At 48.7% G+C, this 17,271-nt stretch overlaps 2 protein-coding genes and 1 pseudogene across 6 annotated transcripts in view; 2 read left to right on the forward strand and 1 right to left on the reverse strand.

The window, feature by feature from the left end:
• Positions 1-1,846: 1,846 nt before the first annotated feature.
• Positions 1,847-17,084, forward strand: ATOX1 (antioxidant 1 copper chaperone). Of its 3 annotated transcripts, none has more exons than XM_059062477.2 (4): positions 1,847-2,223; positions 8,803-8,878; positions 13,664-13,833; positions 16,946-17,084. In XM_059062477.2, the coding sequence occupies exons 1-3, from the start codon at positions 2,218-2,220 to the stop codon at positions 13,786-13,788; spliced, it is 207 nt and encodes a 68-aa protein (XP_058918460.1). In that variant the 5' UTR covers positions 1,847-2,217; the 3' UTR covers positions 13,789-13,833; positions 16,946-17,084. The 3 variants fall into 3 exon arrangements, with proteins under 3 accessions (XP_058918460.1, XP_066888139.1, XP_058918459.1); XM_067032038.1 differs by lacking the exon at positions 16,946-17,084 and adding an exon at positions 16,355-16,932; XM_059062476.2 differs by having other exon boundaries at positions 2,138-2,223; positions 8,806-8,878.
• Positions 7,067-17,271, reverse strand: part of SLC36A1 (solute carrier family 36 member 1) — a 302,007-nt gene continuing 291,802 nt past the window's right edge. The window contains exons 11-12 of one of the 3 annotated variants that reach the window (XM_067032033.1): positions 8,523-8,599; positions 7,067-7,317 (exon numbers count right to left, since the gene is read on the reverse strand). In XM_067032033.1, the coding sequence (XP_066888134.1) occupies positions 7,300-7,317; positions 8,523-8,599 (95 nt within the window). In that variant the 3' untranslated portion in view covers positions 7,067-7,299. Of the gene's footprint in view, positions 7,322-8,522; positions 8,600-17,271 lie in introns of those variants that run through there. The other 2 variants (XM_067032031.1, XR_010840298.1) reach the window with 2 other exon arrangements.
• On the forward strand, positions 10,520-11,347 carry LOC136794069 (large ribosomal subunit protein uL15-like; annotated as a pseudogene).

Raw genomic sequence — 17,271 nt, forward strand, 5'->3', positions numbered from 1 at the left:
GATTTGGGGAGAAGCCACTGTCCACAGGGCTAAAATAGTAAAGTGGAGTGCCCAAAGAAGAATCTTGCACCCCACACACCCAGGCTGAGATCCAACACTTGTGAATGGCAAAGGAGTGGCTATGGTACCATGCTGGTGGAACTTGCTAGAAATTCACCCTCTGAGCTGGAAAACTGCCCTCTAGGATGCTGGAGAAAGCTGTTCACAGAGAATCATCTCACTGTAGTTACTCTATGAAAGTGCATAAGCAGGGCAGGTACTGGGGGAAGCTGCTGGCTGCTAGGTGCTGCTGGTCCCTGTACACAGCAGGAGCCTGGTGCTGAGGAAGCCATCCTTAGAAGCTAGGCAGAGGCCAATCACACATACTGCAAGAGCCTGGAGAGCGAGCACACTGGAATCAGAAAGGAAAAGCTTTTCTCCTCTAGTGTCTCTCCAGAGCCTTTACTGGCAAAGCTTAACATCCTGCCATAGGCAATGAAAAAACAATGTTTAATGGGTCTAGATTTTCACAAACAGGCAAAAAGGATGAATTGGACAAAAAGACACATGCACCCCAATGTTCATTTCAGCACTATTTACAATAGCCAGGTCATGGAAGCAACCTAAATACCCATTGACAGACGAATGGATAAAGAAGATGTGGTACACATATACAATGGAATATTACCCAGCCATAAAAAGGAGCGAGACTGGGTCATTTGTAGAGATGTGGATGGATGTAGAGACTGTCATACAGAGTGAGGTAAGTCAGAAAGAGAAAAACAAATATCGTATATTAATGCATATATGTGGAACCTAGAAAAATGGTACAGATGAACAGGTTTGCAGGGCAGAAACAGAGACACAGATGTAGAGAACAAACGTATGGACACCAAGGGGGAAAGTGGCTGGGGGCGGTGGTGGTGGTGGTGGTGGGATAAATTGGGAGATTTTGATGACGTATACACACTATATGTATAAAATAGATAACTAATAAGAACCTGCTGTATAAAAAATAAAATAAAATTCAAAAAACAAATAAAATTACATGAATGAGCTCTTTAAAAAAAAAAAAAGGATGAATTGGAGCTAAGAGACAATAAATCAACAACCAGCACACTTTCTCAGAAAGGTTTCATGTATGTGTTAAGACTATAGTTTGGGACTTCCCTGGCCTTCCAGTGGTTAAGAATCTGCGCTTCCACTGCAGGGGGCATGGGTTTGATCCCTGGAACTAAGATCCTGAATGCCTAGCTGCTGGGCCATTAAAAAAAAAAGACTATAGTTTTCCTCAACGTGGTTCCCCAAACCAGAAGGAGGACGCAGACTAAAAATACACCTGGAAATTAAGGGACAGTGTATCTAATGAAAGGACTAGAAATCTGAGTTTTTAATAAGCTTTCCAATCAGTTCTAGTGATGAGAGATCTTTGAAGCTATCTCCATCTCTCTCTGTGCCTGCCCCGCAATCTGAATATGTCTGCCTCCCAAGGCATGCCCTCTAATGTCTTTCAACTTTTACATGCTGTTCTGTCTCCTTCCTTCCCAAGTGGCCCATCTTCATCTTCAGATGAACGAAGACTTCCTCCTCTGGAAGCCTCCTCTCTTCATGAACCGCCCCACCCTCTCCAGTCTGAGTTAGAGGTCCTTTCTTTGCTCCAAAGACACAGTTCCTTTAACACTTGCATTATCTTGCATTATCATCGCCTGCTTCTCTGGCTCCCTACTAGGCTGTGTCTTTTCCACTACTGCATCTTGGATTCCTAGCACAGTGCCGGCCCATGGTTGGCAATCAACAAATACTGACTGAGCGAGTAACTGAGATTGTCCCTCTAGGGAGGGAGGGATGGCGGTGGGGGGTGGAGTTTGTTCTGTTCACAGCCGTTGGGACGGGGCGGGGGGGGGACAGTATTCCCAGGCCCCTAATACAAGCCTGACGCAGAGCAGGAGTTCTAAAAATGGCTAACAAGCAAGGTAGGCTCGCCTAACTTCCCGCCCACCGCCTAGCTTAGTCGTGGCGGGGCTCCAGTGGCCCCGTCCGGGCCTGAAGGAGGCGGGGAGGCCTACAGTCCTCAGGCAGCTGCCAGCCCGCGGGACCAGAGTGGGCGGGGCCGGGGCCAGAGGGCGGCTCCCGCCCTTGTGCACACCCGGAAGCGCACCGGCTTGCGCGCTCCGAGCCAGGGGAAGCAGCGCCGCCGCCGCCGCCGCCGCCGCCGTCCCTCCAGCCAGCTCCTCAGTCATGCCGGTAAGTTGTCGCGCCGTCCCCGCCCCGCGCAGACCCGCGGCCTCTGGCTTGCACCTCGGCTCCACCGCCTTTTGGCCAGAGGTCCCTCTTGAAGGGCTCAGGCCGCGGCCGGAGCTATCGCCCCTCTTCTCGCTCCTCCCCACCCAGCCCCCAGCTTCTGCGACCCTCCGAAAATCGGATCCCAAGGGAGTTTTATCTGGCAGTCAGGCTTCAGAACATCGAAGCAGCAAGGCCTCCAAGCGATTACAAGCCTAAAGCTTCTCTGCAAAGACGGGGAAACTGAGACCCAGCGAGGGGCAGAGAGTCGCTGGAGGTCACACAGGGAGTCAGTGGCGATCCGGAACTGGGATGGCTGGCTAGTCCCTGCGTCTCCCACGTGGATGCCCCTTCCCGCGGAGCTGGCCTGAAAGAGGGGCTTGGGGTGACTGTTACCTCCTGGACAGGGCAGGAGTTCAGAGATCCGTGTTTGTCTTCCGTTCCTCTGCCCACTGTGTCTGAGTTTCGGGTCAGCACTAGGCCACACTGAATGGAGACAGTGCTTTTAACCTTTTCTGCAGGTCACTTTATGAACCTGAACCCGTGAGCTACAGAGAGGTTCAGGGACCTGCCCAAAGTCGCCAGTTGCTCAGTGGCACAGTCTGAGGAGGGATGAGCCGCTCACTCATTCTTATCATCCAATATACATGATAACATTTATGGCCTCATTTTGTAGGTAAAAGATTAAGGCCTTTTGCAGATAAAAACAAACAAACAAACATTAAAATCTCAGTAATTGGGCTTCCCTGGTGGCGCAGTGGTTGAGAATCCGCCTGCCGATGCAGGGGACACGGGTTCGTGCCCCGGTCCGGGAAGATCCCACATGCCGCGGAGCGGTTGGGCCCGTGAGCCATGGCCGCTGGGCCTGTGCGTCCGGAGCCTGTGCTCCGCAACGGGAGAGGCCACAACAGTGAGAGGCCCGCGTACCAAAAAAAAAAAAAAAAAAAAAAAAAATCCCAGTAATTTATTCAAGGTGGTGTTGGGAGATGGGTGCAGCCAGGATTAAGCCCCTTATCTTCAGGGGCCCAGTCTCTCCTGACCTCAGCACGTGATACATGTCCAACAAAAGTAGTCATACCGGCCTGGGAGGAAGCTCTGATCCCAGGTGCATCCCAGGGCTACTGGCTGGAGTCGTGGTGTTCAGCACTTTCCCCCAAGGTGCCTGGTTTTCTGGCCTTGCTCCAAGTGGGTACCCAGAGGTGTCCCACAGACGCCCTGTGTCTTAGCAGCCTAGCTTTGGGGAGCTGACAGGTGAGCCAGAGGCCCCCTGGGCCAGGCCACAAACATCTCAGGTGTCATTTCCCTTGGGTCTTGCCAGGTGCCTTGAGACAAATCCCCAGACAACACAAAGTATGGACAAAGAACCTGACAGGATCAGCCCTCCCAGTTGAGCAAATCTGCCTGTGGCAATGTCAGAGGACAGCATTAATCACTCTGGGACTGGGACGGCGGAGGTTACCGGCCTTTTTGGGGGGATGGCGGTGAGGGAAAGGCCAGCTTGAGGATGGCTCTATTCTGTGTTCACTTCTGGGAATTTTGACGAACAAAAGACCCACCAGAGTGGATGATCCAAATGAAGATGGCACTTGGCCGTACACCACGAGATGAACAGCTGAAGGAGACTCACACCAAAACTGGAAAGGGATTAATGTGTCACCTGAGAGGTTTCTCGCACAAAACACTTGGAATCTCAGAAACCTCTTTGAAAAATCTGTGCCCTACCCTACCCCCCTTGCCAGCCGCGTGACCTCAGGCAAGCTTTGTGCCTTGATTTCCTCAGTGTAAAATGGGGGTAAAAACTGACCTCACAGGGCTGTCGTTAGTAGTAACAGGAAAAATGCCAGTAAAATATGTAGCTCAGCCACTGACATAGTCCCGAAGAAATGGTAGGTCTTGTGTAGACCTAGGACAAATTGGTAGAACTGTAGGCAGGCAGGTTTCAACCCTATGTTAACAAGGACCACAGTGGCTACAAGTTTAGGCTTGGGTAGGCCTAGGCCCTGCTATTCACTAGCTGTGTCACTCTGAGTGAGTGACCTAACCTCATCTGTCAAGAAGGGATAATAATAATGCCTACCTCATGGTGTCATTGTGATGATTAAACGAGGACATGCATGCACAGTGCCTGGCACATAGTAGGCACTCTAATAATAGTAAATTCCCAATCATCAGGGTGTTCAAAAACTGAATGCCCCGGATATTTGAGAAAGCATTTCGTCTCTGGGAGGGGTCTGGATAGTATGACCCCGTTCCATTCCCACCCTTCCAGTTCTGAGATTCTGTTAAAGCATTGCACAGATGACTGGGCTTTTTCCTCTACGTTACAGGACCCATTTTGTAGGTGACAGAGCAGAGGCTCTGAGGGTTGGGACTGTGCAAAGTCAAGCGTTCGGTGGTGGGGCCGGCCTTGGGATTCTCTGCAAAGACAGGATTACTCTGCCCAGGAAGGAGACTTTCCACAACCCTGTATTTACTTTTGCAACTCAGAGGTGGAGGAGGAGAGGACTGAATTGTAACGATTGCCCAGCGGAAGCCGTCTGCTGGCTTCTGACCTCTGTACCATGCAGGATGGAAGGAGACCCGCTTTCTGTAGCTAACAACAGAAAGCTTTAGAGATCTGTTGACTTCAGGTCCTCGGGCAGCAAAAACTTGGGCTCCTTCACAAGGTGTCCCCATCTCAGGTCTCCTGCTAAGAGTCATCATTGTAGGGGGTGGCAGCCCCATTTGCTGGTCCAGAACCAGCAAGGTGTCCCTGGAGCCAGGAAAGCCTGGGTTCACATCCCAGCCTCAGTGCATACTCACCACAGGACTGTGGGTGGCTTAGTTAACACCTGGAACCTCAAGTTTTCTCCTAAGTATAGTACGGTGACTAGCTCCCTTTCCAGGCTGGGTAAGGACTGAGATACTATATAAAGAGCATTTCACATAGTGGGCACTCATTAGATTTGGGTTTTATGTTGGTCTTACAAACCCATTAAAGCTTTGGATGGGTGTACAGATACCAACCACTGATGAATCTTGATTACCAGTTATTCTAGAGCAGGAATCAGCAAACTTTTTCTTAAAGGGTGAGATAGTGAATACCTAAGGCTCCATGAACCACGTGGTCTGTTAAAATTTCTCAACTCTGCCATTCTAGTGTGAAAGTAAATGAATGAGCTTAGCTGTGTTCCAGTAAAACTTTATAAAACCAGGTCGCAGGCAAGCTGTAGTTTGCCAGTTTGTGTGCTAGAGCAGCATCTCAAACTATAATGTGGGCAGGAATGTGCTGGGTGTCTTGTTAAAGATGAGGATTCTAGGGCTTCCCTGGTGGCGCAGTGGTTGAGAGTCCGCCTGCCGATGCAGGGGACACGGGTTCGTGCCCTGGTCCGGGAGGATCCCACATGCCGCGGAGCGGCTGGGCCCGTGAGCCATGGCCGCTCAGCCTGTGCGTCCCAGCGGGAGAGGCCACAACAGTGAGAGGCCTGCGTACCGCAAAAAAAAAAAAAAAAAATGAGGATTCTGGAAAAACAAAAGAAAAAAAAAGGATTCTAATTCAGGAGGCCTGGGGTGGGACCTGAGAGTCTGCAGTCTGGCAAGCTCCTGGGTGATGCTGATACCGTTGTTCTGAGAACCACCCATTAAAGACAAGATTATGGAATCCTCACTAGAAATTCTTATTTCCAGAATTTGCTGTGGTGGTTGTTGAATAGTCACAAAACGAGCTGATGGGATCAGAGGTGTTTAGAAAAAAAGAAAGACTAACTGTTTTCTTTAAGGCAGGTTTTGCAGATTTGGCCTCGATAAAATAGTGGTCTCCTGGTTGTGTCATGACATTTCTAATGATGGTTATGTAATTCAGCACCGAAAAACCAAACTGCTTAACTCTTGGCCTCAGTTTCCCCTGTACAGCATGATGGTAACCCAGACCCAAAGGTTGTTTGAGACTTGGAAAGAGCCTGAGAAGCCATTTAGACCAATGTTTCTCAAGTGTGTGGTCTTACCCCTCAGTGCGTTAAAAATGGAGAGTCACAGGGCCCACCCAGAGCTACAGAGCTCACTGAGGCAGCTGCCTGCAGAGCTGCCCAGTTACCAGGTACCCCTGTGATTCTTCTGTGCTCTGAGGCTGAGGAAACTGAATTGGCTAATGCCCTTTTGGCATTAGCTCATTTGGATAAGAGGACTGGGGCCCCTAAGGGCAGGGATTTTGCCTGAGGTCTTCTAGCAAGATACACTGCTGTGCCCAGAATTCCAGTTGTAAGAGATTTGAAAAGCTCCATGGAAAATGTAGCCATAGTTTTTTATACTTTTTTTTTTTTTTTTTTTTTTTTGCTGTACGCGGGCCTCTCACTGTTGTGGCCTCTCCCGCTGCAGAGCACAGGCTCCGGTCGCGCAGGCCCAGCGGCCATGGCTCACGGGCCCAGCCGCTCCGCGGCACGTGGGATCCTCCCGGACTGGGGCACAAACCCGCATCCCCTGCATCGGCAGGCGGACTCTCAACCACTGCGCCACCAGGGAAGCCCAATAGTTTTTTAAAGGGACAGAAAAACGGAAGTGGAACAAAGTAATACTAATAATCCGATAGCTAACTTTTTCAAGAATTTTTTTCGCCGCGCCGAGCGGCTTGTGGCATTTTAGTTCCCCTTAGTTCCCCGGCCAGGGATTGAGCCTGGGCTCTCAGCAGTAAGAGCACAGAGTCCTAACCACTGGACTACCAGAGAATTCCCCCATAAGCCAACTTTTTGGAACCTACTACTAGGCTCCAATCTCTTTACCTAACATATGAATTAACTATTACTTCTGAGTAATTACCCCCAAAACTTAGTGGTTTGAGACAACAAATATTTATTAACTTATAATTGCTGAGAGTCAGGAATCTGGAAGCAGATTAGCTGGTATTTCGGCTCAGGGTCTCTCATGGAAGCTGCAGTGAAGACGTTGTCCAGGGCTGTGGTCCTCTGAAGGAGGATCTGCTTCCAAGCTGGCTCCCTCACACGGCTGTTGGCTGGAGGGCTCAGCTCCTCACCATGTGCACCTCTCCATAGGGTTGCCAGAGGGTCCTTAGGACATGGCAGCCAGCTTCCTCCAGAGTGAAGGATCCCAGAGAGAGTAAGGCAGAAACCACAGAGTGAAGGATCCCAGAGAGAGTAAGGCAGAAACCACAATGTCTTTTATGTGTTAGCCTCCAAGGTCACCTAACGTCACTTCAGCCATATTCTACTGGACACACAGGCCAACCCTGAGACATTGTGGGATAGGACTACTCAAGGGCATAAATACCAGGAGGCAGAGATCACTGGGCCATCTTGCATGCTGGCTACCACACTTAAAATCTTGTGTTCATCCCATTCACCAGCCTAGAGAGGGACTTTCATCCCCATTTTGCAGATATAGAAACCAAGGCACAAAGGAGTTAAGTAACTTACTCATGGCCACACAGCTACTAAGTGCCAGAGCTGGGATCTGAAGCCAGGTCTCATTTCCAGAGATTTAAAATAAAGGAAGTATTGGTATAAGTAACCTTTGTTTGAAAGCAAAGGAAGGACCCAGGGTTGTTCAACCAGCTGTGTCAATCATCCATTCACTCAACAAAATGTGTTAAGCCCCTACTCTGTGCCAGGCACTCACTGTTCCGAGTATTGGGGATGCAGCAGTGAACTGAACAAAGCCTCATCTTCTGGGAGCTTGCCTTCAGGCCCTTGGTTTGTTAGATATCCTGGAGACTGTAGGATGTTGAGCCCGCATGGAGAGTCCTGGAGCCTGGGTTCCCTTACTGGCCCAGATTCAGCTCACTGGGAGCCCAGGCAAATCCTCTTCCTTCCCAGGATTCAGGTGCTGCCTCTGAAGCACTTGGATGGCAGCAATGGTCTCCAGGGAAGCTTACTGACCATTTCAGAGTCACCAGGGAAGCTTATTGACCATAATAGATGCCTCAGCCCTCTGGCTTGCTGACCAGAACCTATAGTTTTTGTTTGTTTGTTTGTTTTTATACAGCAGGTTCTTATTGGTTATCCATTTTATACATATTAGTGTACATATGTTAATCCCAATCTCCCACGCTTGCCACCTCCCGCTTTCTCCCCTTGGAACCTACAGTTTTTATAAGCTCCCAGGTGAGTCTCATGCAGAGAGTGATCTTTTAATGCATAACTAAGACCACCAGATCAGCACTGCTCAGAGCATGGGGCCCATCCACATTAGAGTTATTAGTGATCCTGAGACAACCCCATAGCTGAAGAATCAGAGCTTTGAAGGTGAGACTAGAAACCAACATCTTAAACTACCTTCCCAGGTGATCCTTCTCGCGTGTCCCAGACGCCGCTAAAGGGTTTCGAGGGATTCTGTCCTTTAACACAACCACCTGTGAGATATAGAAACCCTTAGTTACTGTACAGTTTAACAGAGTGGGGCTCAGAAACAGGCTACTGGGGAGTCTGATGAAAGCCGGATCTTGCCTTTCTCTCTGCCCTGCGTCTTGGCCCCCAAGTGGGCCTGCATGCTAGTGGGGCGTGGGGCCCCTGGGGCCCCTCTGCAGGACTTGGCTTATGGTCTCCTTTGTTTCAGAAGCACGAGTTCTCCGTGGACATGACCTGTGAAGGCTGCTCTAATGCAGTCACTCGGGTCCTCAACAAGCTGGGAGGTGAGTGCGTGGCCCTCGGATGGGGGTGGGGAGACAGATACACTTATATTAAATGCATGTAGGCATGGGGCAGGAGAAGCTTGAGTTTAAGCTGATAACAGTAACACCAAAACGTATTGAGTACCTAGCATATGCCAAGTACTCTGCTTCATGGCTTCCGTGGGTCACATCATTTAATCCTCACCCTGACCATTTCAGGTAGCTGCTTTGACCATCTCCATTTCAAGCAGGAGGGAACTGAAGTTCAGAGAGGTTAAGTAACCTGTTGGGATCACACAGCCAGTAGTGGCAGAGCTGGGATTTGGCCATGTGGAGCCCTGGCAGTACTACTTAGTATGTTGGTGATCACATTCATCTCCAGTGTGATAACTTTTGTTATGTGACACATTTGAGTGTCATTTTCTTTTAAGATTTTTAGAAGCTGTAACATTTTAAGAAATAAACTTTGGATCAGTCCTGTGCAGAACTCCTAAAGCACCTCTTTTCGGTGTATTTAGAAAACCATTAATCCCCTCCAGTCCCCTCAATTCTCATCTGGGGAAACTGAGGCCCAGAGAGGGCTGGGGCCTGGTCCTGGGGCTCCATGAAGTAATGACAGAGCTGTGATCAGAGTTCTGGTAGTGCTGGGGCAGTCAGTCTTTTAACCCTGGATAATAGTAACACCCAGTTTTCAAAGGGCTTTCACGTGGATGTCATCTTGTTAGCACTTAACACTGTCCTCTGAGCTGTACTTTCCATCTGTGGAATGGGGATGTTGACACCAGGCCCCAGGAGGGGAAGTGACTTGCCCAGTGTCCCACAGTGAGTCCATGGCTGGTTTCTAGACTGTAAACTGGAATCTGAACTGTAAAAGAATCTGAAACAGTGAAAAGAACCTGGCTGCTGACTTGCCATGTGACCTTAGCCTCCTCTCCCGGGGCCTGGCTTTCCCCAGCTACAGTATGGGAAAGTCAGCCTCTCAGCTTTGCTGTGGATGCTTTAACAGTGTAACTCTGCTCACAAGCCCCTCTATACAAGCACCAGCTCTGCATGAAGTGAGGGAGGGCCTGCTTTCACTCTTGCTGGCTCCAGGACACCTGTCCAGGGACCTGGGCTGCCAGAAACATAGCTTGAAATCCACTGGGTCAGATGATGCCAGAGTGTCTTCCAGCTCTATGATGCCACCAGAATATTTGCTCCAAAGAGGAGGGGGACACTTCTGAACCAAAAGACAAAACCTGGAGTGCAGCCAGGATACATTGCCCTCTCCCTGGTATCCATTAGGTACAGGATCAAAGGGTAGGACTAAATCCCGTGCCATGTGCTTCTTCAGGCCCCTTCACTGGTGTCTGAGGATCTGCCTTTGAGCTTGGGCAGGTATCTCTCCCTCTTTCACTACTATCCCCACTTGGGATGGCCTCTTAAGAAGGGTCAGAAGGGTTTTCTGAGTTAGTCGGGGCCACAGATGAGCAGTGCTGGGCCTGAGGAATCACAGACCAGTGGCATACTTGAACTGGAGAGCCCACAGGGGCTGGCTGACCCCAAATCCTTCATGTACCGATGGGGAACCTGAGGCCTGTGATGGGCAGGACCCAGCCAGTCAGTGGTGAAGCCAGGCCTGGGATTCTCCCTCTGTTGTTTCAAGAAGACCCATTTGTACCTATTCCCCTATGCCACCGAGGGGCTTCAAATGGGCACAGCCCTTTAGGAGGGCAGTTTTGCAAAGTCTGTGAACATTTAAAGTGTGCTAGGCCCCTGTGCTCAATAGCCCGCGAGACTTTGCAGAGGCCTTCCTCTTTTATCTCGGCCGCCAACATGCCATCTGGACTAAGGAAGACCCGGAAACTTAGGGGCCACCTGAGCCATGGCCACGGCTGCATCAGCAAACACTGGAAGCACCCGGGAGGCCGCGGTAATGCTGGTGGCATGCATCACCACAGGTTCAACTTTGACAAATATCACCCGGGATGCTTTGGGAAAGTTGGTATTAGGCATTACCCCTCAAAGAGGACCTAGAGCTTCTGCCCAACCATCAACCTTGATAAATTGTGGACCTTGGTCAGCGAGCAGACACGGGTGAATGCTGCCAAGAACAAGACTGGAGCTGCTTCTGTCATTGATGTGGTGTGATCGGGTTACTGCAGAGTTCTGGGGGAGGGGAAGCTTCCAAAGCAGCCTGTCATCTGGAAGTCCAAATTCTTCAGCAGGAGAGCTGAGAAGATTAAGGGTGTGGGTGGGGCTTGTGTCCTGGCAGCTTGAAGCTACATGGTGGGAGATTCATGAAAGCAGGGGTCCCTGACACCACCTGCTCCCCAGCCCAGCCCACAGAGCAGGAGGTCAGCAGCGGGCGAGTGAGCGAAGCTTCATCTGCCGTTCCCCATCGCCCGAAAAACTGTCTTGCATAAAACCGGCCTCTGATACAGGCACTATGAAGAACAGTATAGAGGTTCCTTAAAACACTACAAATAGAACTACCATAGGACCCAGCAATCCCACTACTGGGCATATACCCTGAGAAAACCATAATTCACAAAGAGTCATGTACCACAATGTTCATTGCAGCTCTATTTACAATAGCCAGGACAGGGAAGCAACCTAAGTGTCCATCAACAGATGAATGGATAAAGAAGATGTGGCACATATATACAATGGAATATTACTCAGCCATAAAAAGAAACGAAACTGAGTTATTTGTAGTGAGGTGGATGGACCTGGAGTCTGTCATACAGAGTGAAGTAAGTCAGAAGGAGAAAAACAAATACCATATGCTAACACATGTATGTGGAATCTAAGAAAAAAAAAATGTCATGAAGAGCCTAGGGGTAGGATGGGAATAAAACACAGACCTACTAGAGCATGGACTTGAGGATATGGGGAGAGGGAAGGGTAAGCTGTGACGAAGTGAGAGTGGCATGGACATATATACACTACCAAACGTAGGGTGGATAGCTAGTGGGAAGCAGCCACGTGGCACCGGGAGATCAAGGTGCTTTGTGACCACCTAGAGGGGTGGGATAGGGAGGGTGGGAGGGAGACGCAAGAGGGAGGAGATATGGGAATATATGTATATGTATAACTGATTCACTTTGTTGTAAAGCAGAAACTAACCATTGTAAAGCAATTATACTCCAATAAAGATGTTAAAAAAACAAACAAACAAAAAACCGGCCCCTGATGCCAAAAAGGTTGGGGACTGCTGCATTAAAGGATAACAAGTGCTTTCTTCGTCTGGTCTGAGTGTAGGTTCTTTGGCACTTCTACCTCCCTACCTGTGCCAAAACCCACCTAATAGGTTCTAGGAGTTAGGGAATGAAGACCTGGGCTCCTTTGCCAACTCCCCAGGGAATGAAGACCTGGGTTCCTTTGCCAGCTCCCCTCAAAGTATGGAAGACACGGCACCAACACTTAGAATAAGGCGTTGGCTGGTTACCTCATTTGAGGCTTCTCACTTTGAAAATGAGAATGCTACCTGTTGGTAATGGACATATCTTATCCTTGAAAGGCCTATTGCCATTGTATGCCCTGAATTTATAAATGAGTGGGAGAATGTGCCCTTAACTGTTCCATGGGACTCAAGGTGGGAAAACTCAATGATATTTAACCAGATTTTGCTGAGTCACGTTGGAAAGATGGGTCAGTGTTAGGATCGAAGTGGTTCTTTGGAACTTACTTCCTCAGTCTAAGGTTCTTCCACCTGGCTTCTTCATCTCAGACCAAACCATTCTGGTCATAATCAGAATGTTGGAATGGGGCCCAAAATCTGAATTTTTCAACACACCAGGGCTTTTTTTTTTATCAGAGTGGTTCGGATTCTAGAAAGCAGTTGTCAGGACTTATGGGCCCCTGTGCATAGGAGTCTTAATGTTCAACGAAATACATCATGAAATGCTAATGAAAAAAATAAAGTGTGCCAGTCTGTTGCCCCACAATTTCCATTCTATGAATTCATGGTTTAGAAATATTTCCACAAGTTTTATAAGATACCTTCAAGTGTGTTTACATTGTTGTGATCATAGTGAGAGATTGGAGGCAACCTCAATGTCCTTCAGAGGGGGACTGAGTAGATGGATGGTACATCCACACTATGGGATATGGTGTAGCTGTTAAAAAAGAGTGAAGTAAGTCTGTATGCACTGAGATGGAAAGATATCCTGGACATTGGAAAGTGACATACAGCAAGACCTGTTTACAGAGTATGATGCCACTTTGGGGAATTACTTTTCATTTGTCCATCAGGGAGAAACACTGGATGGGGGCCCTATTGTTCAGTGATCCTTAGAGGTAGGAAATAGTAGGGCCCTTACAGTTTCAAATTTTATTCAGAAATGCTTGCATTTTTTCTTTTTAAATGGTGTGTCTGGGGACTTCGCTGGCAGTCCAGTGGTTAAGACTCCGCGCTTCCACTGCAGGGGGGCACGGGTTCAATCCCTGGTACGGAAATTAAGATCCCACATGCCGCATGGCACGGCCAAAAAAAAAGTGTGTCTGTATTACTTTTGCAATTAAGAAAAAAAATTTTTTTTAAGCCCCCATCTAGAGCAGGGATGGGTAAACTACAGTGCCTGGGCCCAATCCAGCCACAGCCTGTTTTTGCACAGCTGACAATGGTTTTTACATTTTTACAGGGTTGTAAAAACAATATACAGAAGACTGTGCAGCCCACAGTTCCTAAAACATGTGCTCTCTGGCCCTTTTCAGGAGAAGTGTGCTGATCCGTGGTCTAGAGGAGAGGGGAATGGTGGTGGTCAATAATTCAGGAGCCTGACTGGGAATGTCTCTGTCCCCCCTTCATCCCCCTTCCTGCAGGAGTTCAATTTGACATTGACCTGCCCAACAAGAAGGTCTGCGTTGACTCTGAGCACAGTGTGGACACTCTGCTGGAGATCCTGGGGAAAACGGGAAAGGCTGTTTCCTACCTCGGCCCCAAGTAGCGAGGGCCTGGGCCCCCAGCCTGCAGGATGGACCAAAGTGGGCAGGTGGGTGAGGCCCCGACACTGCAACAAAATATGTCTCTACCGAATGCAAATCACAAGCTCAGGGACTCCTTCCAGCCCCCCTGTGAGTAGACAGAGCACTATGTGATGTCTCCCAGGGTCCCCTCTATGACTTCGGGGTACATTTCGTGATCAGCAGGGTTTAAGTTTAAGCATATGGCCCCGAGCAGTGTGTCTTGCTTTGATAACTTAACGGTCCCATCAGAGGTGACACTTATGCCCTGAGCCTTGTGGTCCTGTGCACTGACCAGGTGAGTTAGTTCACCTTGGCCTCTGTCCCCACTTGGAACTGTTGTCAGCTTCCTGAGCATGCCCTCTGCCCAGACTGGTGCAAAAACAATACTGTGGTCAATCTGGTAGTTTCTTAAAACCTACCATATGACCCAGCCATTCCTTTGCCAGGTATTTACCCAAGAGAAATGGAAAGCACTGTCCATATGAAGACTTGTAAATATTGAGAGCAGCTTTACTTGTAATAGCCAAAAGCTGGAAACAACCCAATGTCCATCACTAGGTGAATAGATAAACAAATTGTGGTGTAGCCATACAATTGAATACTATTGTCCATGCAACAACTTCAATGAATCTCACATACTGTATGATATCATTTGTATAAAGTTCTAAAAAATGCAAACGAACCTATAGCGACCAAAGCAGATCCGTGATTGCTTGATGATGTGGGGTGGCAAGGAGAGGCAGGAGGAGACTTCGGGGTTGGAAATGTTCATCATCCTGAGTGCGGTGAGGGTATGTGGTTCACATTGTGCGCTTAAAATATGTCTACGTACAGCATGTCAGTTACACCCCCAATAAAGGTGAAAAACACAACACAAACAAACAAAAAACAGCAGCGGGTTTAAGCTGGATGTTCCCTTTGATTTTACATAATCCAGAAAGGAGGTCAGTGACACTGCGCCAGCACCCTTCACTGTGGAACCAGGGCAGACTTTAGTCATCCATCCAGCATTCCTTCCCTCCATGCCTAGCCACAGTCTCAGTATCCTTCACAGCACAGCCCTCCGAGCAGTCACTGCCCCCGTAGTGCCGTTCATGCCCTTCATACGTGTATTACAACAATCGCCACATCCCTGATGTCGGTCAGTGCTCTCTCGCTGTAATTAGGAAAAATGAGGCCTGGAGAGGGGAAGTGACTTGACCAAAAGCCCCACACAGGTGAGTGCCGGGGGCAGGCTGAGAATCAGGCATCCAGCTACAACCGACTGCTGGGCCATGGCAGTGAACTTCAGCTGCAGCCTCCTTCCTAAAGGTGTGCGTTGGAATCTGAGCCATGGCAGTGTCCTGTGTATCTGGTGACATCCTGTGCGAATCATGAGATGTCAGATGTGTCTGTCTTCGTCATCCCCTTTCTGCCCATGGATGAACCATGTTCAGGAATGAGCCCACGATGAATGATCGGTATTCTAGGAGTCTAGTTTTTAGCTCTGCCCTCATTTCACACTCTGACTTAGGACACTTCTCTTTCATTCCTGAGACTTAGTCCTCCCTCCTGTAAAATGGGGCTATAACCTCTACCCTGCTTTCCTGCCTTGTGGAGGTTACTGTGAAAAAAATCCCTCTGAATATGAAGGATGATCCTTAAAGGGAGGGTAATGTTTCCACCATACCAGTGTTCATCACATGGTTCCTGCATCCCTAGGGTTTTGGGGGGAGGGAGGGTGGGTGGGACACTAGGCCCCTCCATGTATCCCAAATAGCCCTGTTTTATATTGGGCCTCCGTGTAAGACTGTGTTTATAAAAGTCTCTGTGACAAGGAGGGATGAAGGGAGGGAAGAGAAAAAAACTTCCTCAGCTGGCTACACACGTGGGGGAGCCCCAGTGTAGACACTTTGAATTGGAAACTCCCGACCTGAGCATGTGAATTTTGTTTGACGAAAAAAGCAATACCTGCCTGTTGTAAACCATGTGTAGCTTACTGTGTGTTTTTCTCATAGTAGGCTCTTTTTTAAAAAATTGAGATGAAATTCACATAACATGCAATTAACCATTTTAAAGTGTACCATTCATTGGCCTTTAGTGTATTCACAATGTTGTACATCCACCACCTCTCTCTAGTTTCAAAACTTTTCATCACCCTAGAAAAACTCCCTGTACCCATTTAGGCTGTCCCCACTGCCTCCTCTCTCCATCCCCCGGCGACCACTAATCCGCTTTCTGCCCCCTGGACTCACCTATTCTGGATATTTCATATAAAAGGAATCATACGTTATGTGACCTTTTGCGTCTGGCTTCTTTCACTTAGCATAATGTTTTCAGGATTCACCCAAGCTTAGCATGTATCAGTACTTCATTCCTTTCTATGGCTGGATAGTTCTTACAGTAGTTTTAATTAATTAATTTTAGCTTTTTTATTATAGGAAGTATCGAACCTATGCAAGTAGGGTAGTAAAATGAATCTCCACGTACCCATCACCTAGATCCAACGACTATCAAAATTGCCATCATTTCATCCATGGCCCACTCTCTCCACCCCCATATTCACAGCAAATTCAGGCATCATATAATTTCATCTGCACATCTGTCAACAACCATGTGTAGTATGAAAAGGCTCCTGGAGATTCATATGCACGGCACTGGGTGAGAATCACTGATCAGGTAAGCTTTTACCCCACACACCAGGCAGCATCTGTCTCTGAGTCTGTTTTAAGAGGCTGCCCAATGACTGATTTGAAGCCAGGTTCAGGAACCAGAGGTAGAATGTTTATTGGTTCTGAAGTTTCCTTGATCATCTGGCTCTCGGTAGATTTGTTTGCTCGTGATTTTTTTTGTTGCCCTCCTGGTATAAGTTGAAACAGGACAGGGAAGGTGCCCCAGCAGCTCTGGGAGTTCCCCAGAAGAGGGCCTCGGCGGTGATCGGCTTAGCAAGATAGTGGGTTCTGGTCAAGACTGCCAAGAGGCAGTCTTGGTAGAAGCAGCGTGCAGGTCTGGACATGGGATTCTAGTCCTGCTCCAGCACCTGGGTTTCCCACCTCACCCCGTACAACTGCCTCTTAGTGAACCTTTACTGCTTTTGTAATGTCTCCATGTGCCCAGCAGATGGCGCCTGTGTTCCACCTCACTTCTCATCTCTTCCAGGATGCTGAGCCAGCTCCTGCCTTCCAGACAGATCTAGGACCTGACAATCCTGCTCAGCGATGGTAGTTCCTGCGGAGACCCTCACTTGCCCTGCTCCTCTGTAGCTTCCTTGCAATAAACTCAAGTCGATTTTGCTGGAGATATTGTCTCTTGTCTGGTCTTAATGTCACTTGCTTACGTGCTGTGCTGTGCTGCTCACATGTTGCTCTGAAGGAGATAACTGCAGTGCTTGCTTGGGTTGGAGTTCTAAGAGCTCCCAACTGGGTGAAAGAGGTCCGATGGATTCTGAGTCTTTGCTGTGTGAGCTTTTGCAAGTCACTTCCCCT

This window comes from Kogia breviceps, chromosome 4, assembly GCF_026419965.1.
Source record: "Kogia breviceps isolate mKogBre1 chromosome 4, mKogBre1 haplotype 1, whole genome shotgun sequence".
NCBI classification, from domain to species: Eukaryota; Metazoa; Chordata; class Mammalia; order Artiodactyla; family Physeteridae; genus Kogia; species Kogia breviceps.